The sequence below is a fragment of the Populus euphratica genome, unplaced genomic scaffold (genome assembly GCF_000495115.2).
Source record: "Populus euphratica unplaced genomic scaffold, PopEup_1.0 scaffold51.1, whole genome shotgun sequence".
NCBI lineage: Eukaryota > Viridiplantae > Streptophyta > Magnoliopsida > Malpighiales > Salicaceae > Populus > Populus euphratica.
Window position 1 is genome coordinate 231649 of NW_011499932.1, and position 13862 is coordinate 245510.

Consider the following 13862-nt stretch of genomic DNA (forward strand, 5'->3'; position numbering starts at 1 on the left):
TCTTATAACCCAACTTAAATTTTATGATTTAACTTATCAAACCCATAATTCAAATCATGAATTCTATTGAATTTTAATATTTTGATTAAACTATTTTTCATTTAATAATATAATAATAAAAATATATGCCTGTAAAATTAAGTATTAATTAAATATTATGATATTTATTTGAAATAATAATAACATTTTAGAAATCAAATTAAAATAAAAATTAACAAAATATATATAAAAAAAACTAAAAAGCATTCAAAGGAAAAAAAAAATTGAAAGATAGAATTTTGAAAAGACAAAAGGAAGTCAAAATATTATTTTTTAAAAGGGAATATTTTGACTTCCTTTTGTCTTTTCAAAATTCTAATCTTTCAAAGACAAAAGGAAGTCACCTTCTTAACTGTTCTTACGAGAAAAGTAAGAGTTGAAGGTGCGGAGAACTCCAACATTTCTAGCACAGTAGTTAATAGTAAAAGGGGAAAAAACTAGCGAGTTGCCTCTGGCTTTATAAAGAATTGCCTATGAGGGGACACAATAATAAAGAAAGTGTTTATAAAGAGTGCCAAAAGCCATATGATCCCTTTATTATTCCCAGGGAGTTCAAAAGGCAAACCTGTCCATCGGTGACCTCTAAGATCTTCAATCAAAATTCGTTCACATCTCCATGGTCAAAGCTTAGCACAGATCAAACCATTCTGGCGGACAAGAATTATACATGGCATCATGGGTGGGAGTGTTCTCTTGAGGGATGTTTATAACTGTGTTAATTGTTATTTTTTAAAATGTATTTTTTATTATCATTAATTACTTTTTTCTTATCCTGACTTCTAATCTTGTGTTACTCACAGGAACGAAATAAATCATGTCATTTATTTATGATATTATCTGAAAATTCTTATAAATTCGATATAAACAGTATTTCTTCATTCTCTTGAAACAAGTTAGAATGTATTTTTCTTTTGACTTGTATTTAAATCTTTTTATTCAAGAATATAAAAAATCATGTGATTTTTATGTGATATTATTTGAAATTTTAATGTTTGATATGAATAATACATGTTAATTTTGTTGAATCCGGTAAGAATTAGTATTATTAAATGCAATCTAGCAATTTATCAAATAACCTGATTTGATTTGAGTGTCAAATTAAATTAGATGGGAAGTGATTTGATTAAATTTATGAACTAATTAATTAGGTCAATTGATCTAAATTAAATTAATATTTTTTTAATTTTTTAAAAATAATTTTATTTAAATAATTCAAATTAACTTATTTAATTTATAACTTAGTTTTAAAGCAGTTATAAATTAATTGAGTTTCATAGTTTTGATTATTACATGAAGTTGACCCGAGAGTACTCTTGACAATAATTTTTATTTTTATTTTTATTATTATTATTATAGTGTTTTACTAAATTGCTTAGGTCATCTTTACATATCAAAGCATGCACCGAAACCCAGAACACAATATTCCTTGACAACGAAAATTACCAGAGACCACTCCTCGTATCTATCGCCAACAGCACTTGTAGTTTCTACTAAAGGCAACGGTTTTTTCAGGTTTCGTTTTCTTTAAATGAAACCATCATTATTTCAAGCGCCATTTACAGTTCTGTCAAATCCAGTCACACAAATACTTATAGATCACACAAGTAGCTGTTTGAGTTTATCAATATCATTCCTTGGAAATCTAATCATTGAGCAGTGTCATTTGTTGTTATTCAGATGGCTTCAACAATGCTTTCTTTAGCTTCTGCCACTCCTTCTGCTTCACTTTCTATGCAAGAAATTCTCAAGGTACAGACAATTCTCTCTTTGATTGTCACTTTCTAGTGCTTTTCCTTATTGGGTCATCATTTTTTGAAGTGTTCTGTTTGGTTGTTGGGAAAATGTGGCCAATCAAGTAATTTGAAGTTATGAAAATCTGTGTTATGATTCAAAAGTTTCTGTTTTGTTGTTTTCTTAGCAACCAAATAGATGTTTATGGTGTGGATCAGGAATTTTAACTGTGGTTTTGTGCAGGGAAAGGCGAGGCCTGGAAGTGGTAGTGTGAGTACATTGTTTAACAAGGAGAAAGGCAATCCCTTTATCAAGGCAAAGGTATATATGCCGTGTTTTTCTTAATGGGACTTTAGTTTTTTTATTCAATTATTGTTTTTATGATCCTGTGTTTTGTAATTACTGGAGGATTCTTGATTTTTGCTAAAGCAGAAACTATGTTCTTTTGCAAGTGTAAAAGATTGAGGCTTTATACATATTTGTTCAAATCATGATTTTTAACCAGTGCGTGCTTCTGGTCCTTTAAAGATTTTGATATGATTTGATTTTGATTTAACATGCGTTATTTGGTAGGATTGGAGCTTGATATGTATTGGTTTTGAGATGTGAGTTTTTCCCCCCCTGATTTGCAGTCATTTGGCCGGATATCTATGACTGTTGCAGTGAATGTATCTCGTTTCGAGGGTATTGCTATGGCCCCCCCTGATCCTATCCTTGGTGTTTCTGAAGCTTTTAGAGCAGACATAGATGTAAAGAAGCTCAACCTTGGAGTTGGGGCCTACCGAACTGAAGAGTTGCAGCCTTATGTGCTTGATGTCGTTAAGAAGGTCAGTAAACTTTTCAGTCTACATGGTATATGTTTTTATAATGGGAATCTACCTTTGGATCTTTTAACTTACAAGCAGCGACAATGATTTCTATGATGGCATATCTGAAATTGATTTTCATTTCTAGGCTGAGAATCTTATGCTGGAGAGGGGTGAAAACAAGGAGGTATGTCAATATTTTCAAATGTAAGAATGACAAATTTCCAATCTCCATATTTTGTTCAACTCACCTGACATCGATCATTTTTATGTAGTATCTCCCAATTGAAGGTCTGGCTGCATTCAATAAGGTGACTGCAGAGTTATTATTCGGAGCTGACAACCCAGTGATAAAACAACAAAGAGTATGTTGAAGACATAAGCTTTTATTTCTTTTGAAAGGAATTCAGTTTCCTATCCCTGTCATAAAGATATTAATGAGAAAATAGTAACATATTAATGATAAACTGGATATCGATTTGTAAAAAATTTCCAGGTTGCAACTGTTCAAGGTCTTTCAGGCACTGGTTCGCTTCGATTAGCTGCGGCGCTCATTGAGAGATATTTTCCTGGAGCGCAAGTTCTGATATCATCTCCAACTTGGGGTGTGTGATGTCACTCCCTTGTACATTTATATGATTTGTCTCGTTGCTATCAACATTAATGGCCAGCAAACTAATTTTGCAGGTAATCACAAGAATATTTTCAATGATGCAAGAGTTCCATGGTCAGAGTACCGGTACTATGATCCCAAAACAGTTGGCTTGGATTTTGAGGGGATGATATCAGACATAAAGGTTTGTTGTAGATCAGTTACACTCCACTCAAAAAACAATTCGCCATCTTGTGTTGAATCATTTGATGGCCATCCTAAACAGCACGCTGCTGTATCTTTCATCTCATTTTTTGTCTCTCTCACTACTTCAATCTGCACTAGCGCACTCTCCTCTCTCTCTCCCCCTCCCTCCCTCTGGAGATGGGCAGTGCTCAGGCATGCGATTGAATTATACACTATCAGTGCTATGGGAATTCAGAGAGAGAGGGGGTAATCTTTCTTTCATAACTTCAGATTCAGACTCAATCACTTCTCTGAAGTGCACTATTATTTTATTGCAGGCAGCCCCTGAGGGATCATTTGTATTGCTTCATGGCTGTGCACACAACCCGACTGGTATTGATCCAATCCCTGAACAATGGGAGAAGATTGCTGATGTCATTCAAGAAAAGAACCACATGCCATTTTTTGATGTGGCCTACCAGGTATACATTGCTTTAAAGCTGATCTGAGTTACTCTTGCACCGTCAATTTAATTGTCCTGCTGAACCAAAGATGTGCCTTTGTGAACTACAAAATCTTTATTGTGGTTTGTTGCTGTAGTAATCCTGTAAAAACTCCTTGAGAATTTGAATATTGTTCAGGGACTGATATTTAATTTCAATTGTTCAATGTACTCTTAGGGATTTGCTAGTGGAAGCCTCGATGCAGATGCATCATCAGTGAGGTTGTTTGCTGCTCGTGGCATGGAGCTTTTGATTGCTCAGTCGTACAGCAAAAACCTGGGCTTGTATGCTGAAAGAATTGGGGCAATTAATGTTGTCTGCTCATCGGCAGATGCAGCAGCAAGGTGTGATTAATAGATTTGCTAAATAAAGCTTGTTCACTTGCTAGTTGAGTTTGAGATGCTGTTCCCTTAAAATACATGCTACTCCATACTGCAGCATTTTTCATTTTCTAGCCTTTGTTTTGGTTAAGATTACCTAAAAATATGTCCTCGATATGATGCATAAAAGTATTATTAAATATTAACCAGGCAACCATCCGTTTTGTCATCACCATTTATTGGTTTGGTCTCCAAGCTGATAGGTCGTGTTTCTGTTGAATGCTTGAATATCTACAGTCGAACTGTGTTCATGTTTTCTTCTCTCTTTTTTTCCTTCCAATGAACCATAAAGGAATGGCCTAGATGTGAGGACATTGATTGCATCCTAAGTCGTGTGAATAATGGAATATTACCCTTTTTGCTTCTCATTATTGGGTGACCATTTGTGAACCTTTGTTGTAATTGGGGTTCTGTCAAAGGTGCCCTTGTGAACAATTTGTTAGAACCACCAATTCGATAGGCAAAACTTCTCTCGCGTCATAATACCTGTTTAAATAATGTTTTTTCTCTCTCTTAATTTTCAGGGTTAAGAGCCAGCTGAAAAGGATTGCCCGACCAATGTACTCAAATCCTCCTGTTCACGGTGCTAGGATTGTTGCTAACGTTGTTGGGGATCCAACTCTCTTTAATGAATGGAAAGAAGAGATGGAGATGCTGGCTGGAAGGATAAAAAATGTGAGGCAGAAATTATTTGACAGTCTCTCGGCAAAAGATAAGAGTGGGAAAGACTGGTCTTTTATACTGAAGCAGATTGGCATGTTCTCCTTCACAGGCTTGACCAAAACTCAGGTGATTTCTCCTCAATTTTTTATCATTTTAGCGATTTTCAAGTGATTTTCTTGTGGTAGAATCATTAAAAAAAACTCATCTTCATATTATTCTTTTAAATTACATTTATTCTCATTTTTTATTCATGGTTGAATTCTTGAACTTGTTCTTTTCCATTTCCCTCAAACCTCTCCATTGCCATCGTTAATTCATGATCTTTCTGTGTGTTCCTTTCATGTTCGATCAGAGCGAAAATATGACCAACAAGTGGCATGTCTATATGACAAAGGATGGAAGAATATCCTTGGCAGGACTGTCTTTGGCCAAATGTGAATACCTTGCTGATGCCATTATCGACTCTTACCATAATGTCAGTTGAAAGAGATAGTGAACGCGTATACCAGAACCAACGGTTAATAAATTTTGGTGGCTTGGATGTTTTACTGAGTTTATATTATTTTACAGACATTTTGTAATAATGCTCACTCGTATGACTGCACAAATCCAAGTAAACTGAGCTTTGATTGAGGCTGTTTATTACATCCCAGCTGGTGCAGTTATAGTTTTACTGGACATGGGTGTCAATTTTCCTTTCTACCTTCTCTTCACAAGGCACTGTGATCACCTCCAACTTTATTAGGGAGAAACTGAAAAGAATTGCAGCACAGAAGAGAGCTCTCTCTGCGGAATCTAGAGATCCAAAAGATTCATGAGATAAGTAAAATGCTGTTTCACGGATTCCTTGAAGTTGCTGAAAAGATTAACCAATTGCGTACACAGCCAAGAGGTTGAAATGAGCTTGGTGTAAATTTGGGATGCTATTTTTCTTGATCTCTAAACGTTGCTTCGATTTACAAGTGTAAAGATTCTAATGCTCTTGAAACGCATCGATATCAACCTTCTTGTCTGAAATAACATATTATCAAATGATACATCACAATACGCACATAAGAAAGTGCAGTGGATCAATGATTCATCAAACACAAACTAAAGCACATGCAGCAGCATCCGAAAATAGTTCCCCTGATGCTTAGCCTTGTCAATGACCTCTAGGAGTTGTAGGTTGTGCAACTCTTAGCGTCCCTCCAAGCTCAAGAGGAACCAGTGGGACAAGAGAGTGCACAACATCCGTTATGAGGGGGCGGTAACTCGGCTCTGGTTGAATACACAATATAGCCACTGCAGCAACCTGCACAAATTGCTATCCATTTAGCCAACTCAAGCAAATTGAAATTCCTAGTCTACCCTAACATTACCTAAGCTTGGCCTAACTCAAGGCAAACGGGCTCAACTATCATTGCCAAATTTCTTAGTTCAACAGACTCTTTTTCTCTCCTACCTTGCCAACAACACTTGGAGCAGAATTGATCAATTCGACCTTGAATTAAAGCAAACCTGAGGCAAAATTTTGTTGTGCCCACTCACAACTACCAAACCAATCCAGATTTATTACTTTAAGGAAAAAATTTCCAGGTTGCTTTGTATCAGTCAATCATGTACACAGAATACCAAAACAATCCACTCATACTTTCAGATAGTACACATCCAATCAAAGAAGTAAACTATGGTTTTTGAGGTTCACAAACCTGGAACAAGTACTTCTCGTCTACTGAACCTCTGATCACAGGATCCACAATGGTTGGAAGGACAGCTCTGTTAGTAAGCTGAGGCATGGCCTGCATTTAAAATAGCCATAGTATTAAATATAGTTATTGAAATCTTGATTGATTGCCTCTCAAAAGAAAATAATTTTTTGGATGAGTAAACATACCCATGTTACTATAGATTGGCAATGTGCTGGTGTCAGTTTTTCTACAGGCCTTCTTCCTAATAGAAGCTCCAGAAGCACAACTCCAAAAGCATAGACATCACTCTTATCTGTCAATTCACCTATAATATTTAAAAAAGTTATTTCTTGAGAGGGGGGAAATGGCAAAATGCAAAACAAATACAACGGGATTCCAGTCATTTGCATTTCAGACATTTTTTTCATCTATTCTCATGTGATTTGCTCCCTTAAGGGCATCCTTAAAAAATTGTTTGGTTGATGAACTTTAAGCATTACATCGTCTCCAAAATAATGGAGTGATCACACAACATTCAAGTGTTCTAGATTGTGAAAGCTCAAAACAAGCAGTAGCATTTTACACTTTACCCAATGAAACTGTGATAGGAAATGCATACTTCAGAGATGCTTTGACAATGCTATCTGAGATTCATTGCTTCTAAGCTCATCAAATCATGCAAAACGTATCAGTCGTCTCCCTAAATTCACCTAAACTAAACTAGTTCTTGTATAAAAAAAGGCGGTTTCTCAACTCAACCCTGTTGTCTAGCTAACAAGTTTTAACTACTGATATCAAAATTTTAACCAGTTTAGTTTAGCATACCATCTAGCAGATACTCAGGGGCTACATAACCCACAGTGCCTGAAAGCTTGAGCTTGTTCTTGTTATGAGAACTATCAGCTACAGCAAGACCGAAATCTGACAGCTGAATCCAAACACAAGTTAAGAGAAAGAGAGAGAAGGCAAAGTGAAGTGATGGAAGAAGAAAATAATTGAGAGTTTCATTAATTTAACACAAACTAAAAAAAATTATACATTTTTACCTTGGCATTGAAGTTGGCATCCAAAAGTATATTAGATGATTTCAGATCTCTATGGATCACTGCGGGCTTGCAGAACTCATGCAGATATTCTAATCCTCTAGAGTCAACAATTTGAAATAAGCAAATACTCAAAGAAAAACAAACAAACAAATGAAATTTAAAAATCAACAGAAAGAAAACAGCAACTCACCTTGCTGTATCAAGAGCAATTTTCAACCTTAAATGCCAGTTTAATGAAGATCCGCGAGAAGTTCCTAAGGCATCAACAGAATCCATGAAAAAATAAATAAATAAATATATATATATATATATATAGCACTTCTATATTTCATAATGTCTTAACTCATCTACCATGACACAATAACCCTTACAAAAAAATAGGACAAATATTTTACCATGCAATAGATCTTCAAGGGACCCATTGGACATCAACTCATAAATAATGAACCCCATCTCCTCATGAACACTATAGCCCACAATAGAAATTATATTTGGATGCTGAAATTTGCTTAACAAACCCACCTCATTCTGCAATTCGAATTAATAACAAATCACCACCAAGAAAACAAAGCTAAAAGGGAAAAAAAATGCAACAAATCTTCAAGAAAATTGATAGCACCTCAAATTCTTTCTGTGCATCATCAGTTGCACAGTCTAGTTTCTTGACTGCAATACTTGATTCATCTTCCAATACAGCCTTATATACAAGTCCAAATCCACCCTTCCCCAACAATTTATCATCTTCAAAATTGTTTGTTCCTTTCTCTAGTATCTTATAATCGATTAATGAAACAGATCCCTTGTTACTAGCCATTCTCAAGGAACTGAATTTTCCAAAAAATGGTGCCAATGAAAGCCCTTTCTCCACATCTTCACATAAAAACAAAGAATTACTAACAAAAAACACAACAATGAACACAAATTTTGGAGTAAAATAAAGATGGGTTGTTGGTAGAAAAAGAATCCCAAGCACCTGAACACTGAGAAGCTTTCTTCTTTTGACAGGACTTCCTGTAGTAAATGAAACAAGAAAATAGAGAAAGAAAGACGATAACAACAAGAATGCTACAAGAAACAATGAGTAACAAAATTATTTTCTTGTGTAACTCCTCGTGCTTTTGTTGGTCTTTGATTCCCATTTCCAATTCAACCCCTGGTCAAATTATACAAAGAAGCAAAGCTTTTAGCTTATTAACCTTTTTCAAAAAAGAAAAGAGCCATAAAAACTAAATCTTGAAACTCTATCAACACTGTGTAGAGAGATGGGATCATGCCCCAAAGAACTAAACTTTTTGTTACATACAGTGTGAAGCCATAAATGCACTAGATTATGTAGTTGTTACTTAAATTTGGCACAGAAAGTTTGAATTACTGAAATCACTTAAACCACCCCAAAATCATTTCTTTTGAAAACTAAAAAGGGCCCTTTTAAGTACCTGGAGAGAAGGCAGCCATGGAAGTGGAAATGGGAGAGGGGGGTGGTGAAGAAACAAGTGGGTCTTCTTGTATGGCATGTACTGCTACCAGACATAAGTGAAAAAACCAAATGGGAACTGTTTGAAGAGCAAGAACAAGGTGAAGAAGCTTCATTGTTTGTTTGTATCTAAGTTGAAAGAACACATGAAGATTGAGATATATGTTTGGACTCTGAGGTTCCTTAGCTTTGTGGGTTCAACAAAGAGAGAGGTTGCAAGTCGTGGAGCACCATAAGAAGGGCTTGTGTGTGTAGATTGTTCACACTTTGTTTTGGGACTTCTTCCAGTGCTCGGAATTTTCTTTCCTTTTTTTTTGAATCTTTTTCAATTCTTTTTATCTTCCTTCTAAACAGTTTTTCTGTGTTTAAAAAGGAAAAGAAAAGGGAACAAAAAGAGGCCGGAGAAAGCTACTTATGATTTGAGCCATTGAATTGGGGCCACCACTCAACAATCATGTGGGCAGTTGTAAAAGGGATTAATAAAAGTTACATATCCAAAGAAGTTGTGGCAGCTAAATTACGTGTGTGTGTTTTTCAAATCTTTTTATTCTTAATATTATTTTATTAATACCATAAAAGATATCAATTTTGTATTTTTTTTATAGAAAACAATTGAAAAAACAGAAGCTAACAAAATAAATAATAAATAATAAAATATATTTAATTGAAGAGATCACCCTAACAAAATAAATAATAAATAATAAGTAATAAAATATATTTAATTGAAGAGATCACTGATATAAATATATAAAATAAATTTATTTTTTAGATAAAAATATTTTTTTATATTTTAAAAATAAAAAGTACAAGAAGAGAGATATCACACCTATCTCTAATGTTTTCATGTCTTCTATTCCAAAACAATAGCTAAAACTCAGTTAGAACGCTTTAAAAAGGTTAAAATCATTAAATAGTCTAGCATTCATGAAAAACAAGTAAATATCATCTTGATTTTTCATTTTAGATTTTCTCTTTTAAAACCCATTTGCCTGCTTTGTTCAGTTAAAACTCAGATCGATCGATGGAAAAACAGTGAGAATTTAGAATTCTGGGAATAAATTTAAGTTTGTATGTGGGAATAAAGATGTCTTTTTTACAATTTAGAATCTTGGAACCCTTCGGAATTGGCAGCAAGAATGGCCATGTTAGGTTCTTGTCAAGTGTTCATTCTCTTCTTGAATGAACCAATCTCAAATGCTAATAAAATCCCACTTAGTTTTTTGTCGAAAATAGAGAAAAAACAATTTGCAATGCCCTAACAAGGTCTTGCCTTGCTTGGCCTCGGTGTCACATTCAAGATTGTTTATTCAATTTGGCTTTCAATATCTAAGAAAATGTCAATAGTTTTTTTATTAAAAAAAAAATGTCGACAAACAATGTGTTGGAAGAACTCAATGCTTTGATCTCGTAGTCAATCGTTAGGACATAGTTTTCTAGGATGTATGCTTAGATGTTGTAATATTCTTAATGCAACAAATTTTCAACGAGGGAATAAAACCTAACAACTATATTCGAAGGGGTGGTATAAACAAGTTCCTAATGTCCTTTTCATTTTTGTTGAGTGATGGTAACAAAAACAATTTTGTTTTGAGTACCAACCGATGCTGAAATGTTCATTCTATTGAAGTAAGTATGAAGTTATCAAGTCAGTTAATAGCTGACAACATTGCTCGGATCCACATTCTCTCTGCAATATTTTATCTATAAACGTTTGTTTTTACGAGGAACCTTTGTTATAAAACTTGTTAGGGCATCAAACTCGTAATTCCAGGAATTGATTCATGCTAGGTTTTACGATAAATTAAATTTATTTGAGTTAGTATGACTTAATTGGCTTGTAAATCAATTTCTGACTTAATATAATTCTTTGAAATTTAAACCTGAAAAAAATTATTTTTTTGAAAAATAAATTTTAAAAAAATAATTATTTTTTAATGTTTGATAATATCATGAAAAATAAGTTAAAAAATATTTTTCAATGCTTAGTTATGTTATAGATAATGAGATATAAAATAATTTATTAATGATTTATTTTTTTCAAGTTTATTAAAATAATAAAAAATAAATTTTACAAATTAAAAAATTAAATGAGAATATAATTAAAAATATATAATTTTATAAATTATCTCAAATAAAATAAATAATAATTAAAATAATAGAGATCAAATCTAACCAATAAAAAATTAAAAGATAATGAAATTAAAATAATAATAATTATATTTTTATAAATTATTTTAAATTAAATAACTAACAATCAAAATAATAAAGGTCAAATTTGATAGATAAAAAAAATTAATTAAAAAAATAATAAGAAAAAAGTAAATAACAATCATAGAAATACAGACCAAAATTAATATAAAAATATAATTAAATCAAATTTTAAGGGATGAAATTAAAAAAAAATTCAATTAAAATATATAGCAAATAAAAGTTCAAAAACCAAATTTAACATAATTATCAAATAATATGATATTTTAAATTTTTTTATAATTTTTAAAAAGTATTTTCTATCTAAAATAAAAAAATACTTTTGTGAAAATTAAGTAAAATTTTCCTTTGACATAAGTATTTTTTATTGATCAATTTTTCTAATAACAAATAAATAAATAAAAATTTAAAAAATAATTTTTTTAAAACTATTTTTCAAGAAACAAACATATCCTCAAGTAAAAATTTATTTAATTTTAAAAAATATTATTTAAAAAATAACAATACAAGTTAATTTGAAACTTGTTAGTCAATTTAAAACTTGATTTAATATTTAATTAAATTAGAAGTTTGATGCAAACTTATCTAACAAAACAAGTTAATATAACTGGAATGGCTTGCAAGTCAATTTGCGACTTGATAGAACTCGTTAAAATTTAAGTAAACCTCAGTTTGATTTTATATAAAAAACTACTTAAAATGAATAATGTTTTGATTTTTAGAATAATATTATTTTAAATTCATCTGAATTTACACTAGAAACCGACCATGCTGGTATCATAACTATGCAATTAACTTCTAAATTTCTGAATCTGTTTTCAATAAAGTTTTGTTGCTTAGAGAAGCAACAAATACAACAACTATCTCGTGATTTAACAGTTTATATTATTTAAAAATATTTATTTGACTGAAAATAATTTCTTCATAGATAATAATCGGGAAACAGTGAAGCAAGAACGGCTGGATCGTCGAGCTTGTTTTTCCCTGTCCATTTCTAATATTCCAATTTTGTCATCTCAGGCGACATTGATTAGTCCTTGTAGTTCTTTGAGTATTTGAATTTGATCCCTAAACAATACAAAACCAGCAATTTAACTTAATTACCTATAATGATTTGAAAAATATTTATTTTAAATATAAACGCAATCTATATATATGAGAAAAAAATACCTTAATAATCAAACTACAATGGGAAAAACAAAACTATAAGCAATGAATTATGACTATATTATGCTTAAAACCATAAGAAATTTGTAGCACCGACCGCTACAATAATGGATTTGCGGGGAAACACCATTGATCTAAAAGTCTGGACTTGTCATTTTCATTATTATTTTTCAATAATTAGACTATCCAACAATAAAATAATTCCAAGATAAACTTCTCATGTGTTAGGTAAATAGTAGGCTTGATAATAGCCGGTCCAAACAGATCATAGCTACTGGATTTCTGCCCCATGTGGGTTCCGTTTCTATTTTAATTCTGATTATTTTTTTCATATTCTCTTTGAGAAATAATTCTAATTAAGGGTCCTTGTTCTTTAATTTGAAGATAGGATTTACACGCATGATGATTCTGTTCATATCTAAATTACAATTGGATAATTCAATCAAAAATGATATTATTTTTATATAAAAAAACCATGTCATTTTAGAAAAAAAAAAAAAAAACAAGCTAGATTTCTCCTAAAGTTTAAACGAGTCATTTTTTAAAAAAAAAAACAAACTAGATTTCTCCTAAAGTTTAAACGAGTCATGAATTAATTTACTAAATTAATCAGGACAACTCTCAATTTAATTCGATAGACCAAGATCGTTAGATTTCAGGTTCCATAGCAATGGATTTCACAAGCAACTGCGGACAGCCAGCTCTCTCTTCATTCACGGGCCAACCAGTTTCACCATCAATGAAAGACTGCTAGAAACCACCATAGCTGCCGATCACTAATTAGGTCCCATAGAGTTGATAACATGGTCAAAGATGGAGAGAGCAAGTAGAGTGTCGAAATCAAACAATTCGCTGGAGGGATTTTACATGCAATAATTGACATTTATGAGAGGACAAGCTGCATGATCCTTTAATTTAAGCCTTATATTATTAGCGAGGAAGCTACACCCACGGCGCAATTTGCTATGATTTCAGTGACTCTCTTGTTGTAATTTGGCTAAAATACATATGCTACAGTATGCAGATTAAGCAACTTGCCACCATCTTCTGCTTTATTTCGTTGAGGAATTTTACGATGTCTACGCTATATAATATAGCCTCAAGTGCATGCGTGTATGGATGATTATTCAAATCATTTCATAAAATATAATTTATGGGGCTAGTGAGATTTTGGCAGTGCCAAAATGTAGGGTATAATTAAGGTTACTACTAAGAATTTAAATTAAATAAAAATATTAATCATATGGCTAATTAAAATGATGAATTAAAGATGATGTGGGTGGACATGTAGGGCATGTCTACAGATGCACTTAACGTTAAATAAAGTTCCAAATGCAAAAAGTCATTGTGCTCTTCGTTAAAGACTCGGATCATTCAATTTGTAAGAACCTTTTAGG

General features: G+C 32.4%; 2 protein-coding genes across 3 annotated transcripts; one reads left to right on the forward strand and one right to left on the reverse strand.

The window, feature by feature from the left end:
• Positions 1–1439: 1439 nt before the first annotated feature.
• LOC105136106 (aspartate aminotransferase, chloroplastic-like) lies at positions 1440–5598 on the forward strand. 2 transcript variants are annotated; one of them, XM_011041306.1, is made up of 12 exons: positions 1440–1551; positions 1717–1788; positions 2014–2091; positions 2403–2597; positions 2725–2763; positions 2852–2941; positions 3073–3181; positions 3264–3373; positions 3693–3836; positions 4035–4201; positions 4762–5026; positions 5253–5598. In XM_011041306.1, the coding sequence occupies exons 2-12, from the start codon at positions 1717–1719 to the stop codon at positions 5382–5384; spliced, it is 1401 nt and encodes a 466-aa protein (XP_011039608.1). In that variant the 5' UTR covers positions 1440–1551; the 3' UTR covers positions 5385–5598. The 2 variants fall into 2 exon arrangements, with proteins under 2 accessions (XP_011039608.1, XP_011039610.1); XM_011041308.1 differs by lacking the exon at positions 1440–1551 and having other exon boundaries at positions 1558–1788.
• A 117-nt stretch (positions 5599–5715) lies between these two features.
• Positions 5716–9441, reverse strand: LOC105136107 (probable receptor-like protein kinase At1g80640). The gene is made up of 10 exons (XM_011041309.1): positions 9053–9441; positions 8590–8769; positions 8236–8486; positions 8012–8144; positions 7807–7870; positions 7617–7713; positions 7396–7498; positions 6777–6895; positions 6592–6681; positions 5716–6194 (listed from the first exon to the last, which is right to left on the reverse strand). The coding sequence occupies exons 1-10, from the start codon at positions 9204–9206 to the stop codon at positions 6045–6047; spliced, it is 1341 nt and encodes a 446-aa protein (XP_011039611.1). The 5' UTR covers positions 9207–9441; the 3' UTR covers positions 5716–6044.
• Positions 9442–13862: the final 4421 nt, after the last annotated feature.

Excerpts from the sequence above, each read along its gene's own strand:
- LOC105136107 (XM_011041309.1), bottom strand. The coding sequence starts at position 9,206 with ATGAAGCTTCTTCACCTTGTTCTTGCTCTTCAAACAGTTCCCATTTGG. Across the intron at positions 8,770-9,052 it reads CATGGCTGCCTTCTCTCCAG|GGGTTGAATTGGAAATGGGA; the intron begins GTACTTAAAAGG and ends TAATTTGACCAG. Across the intron at positions 8,487-8,589 it reads GAAAGCTTCTCAGTGTTCAG|ATGTGGAGAAAGGGCTTTCA; the intron begins GTGCTTGGGATT and ends TTTTATGTGAAG.
- LOC105136106 (XM_011041306.1), top strand. The coding sequence starts at position 1,717 with ATGGCTTCAACAATGCTTTCTTTAGCTTCTGCCACTCCTTCTGCTTCA. Across the intron at positions 2,092-2,402 it reads ATCCCTTTATCAAGGCAAAG|TCATTTGGCCGGATATCTAT; the intron begins GTATATATGCCG and ends CCTGATTTGCAG. Across the intron at positions 2,942-3,072 it reads CAGTGATAAAACAACAAAGA|GTTGCAACTGTTCAAGGTCT; the intron begins GTATGTTGAAGA and ends AAAAATTTCCAG.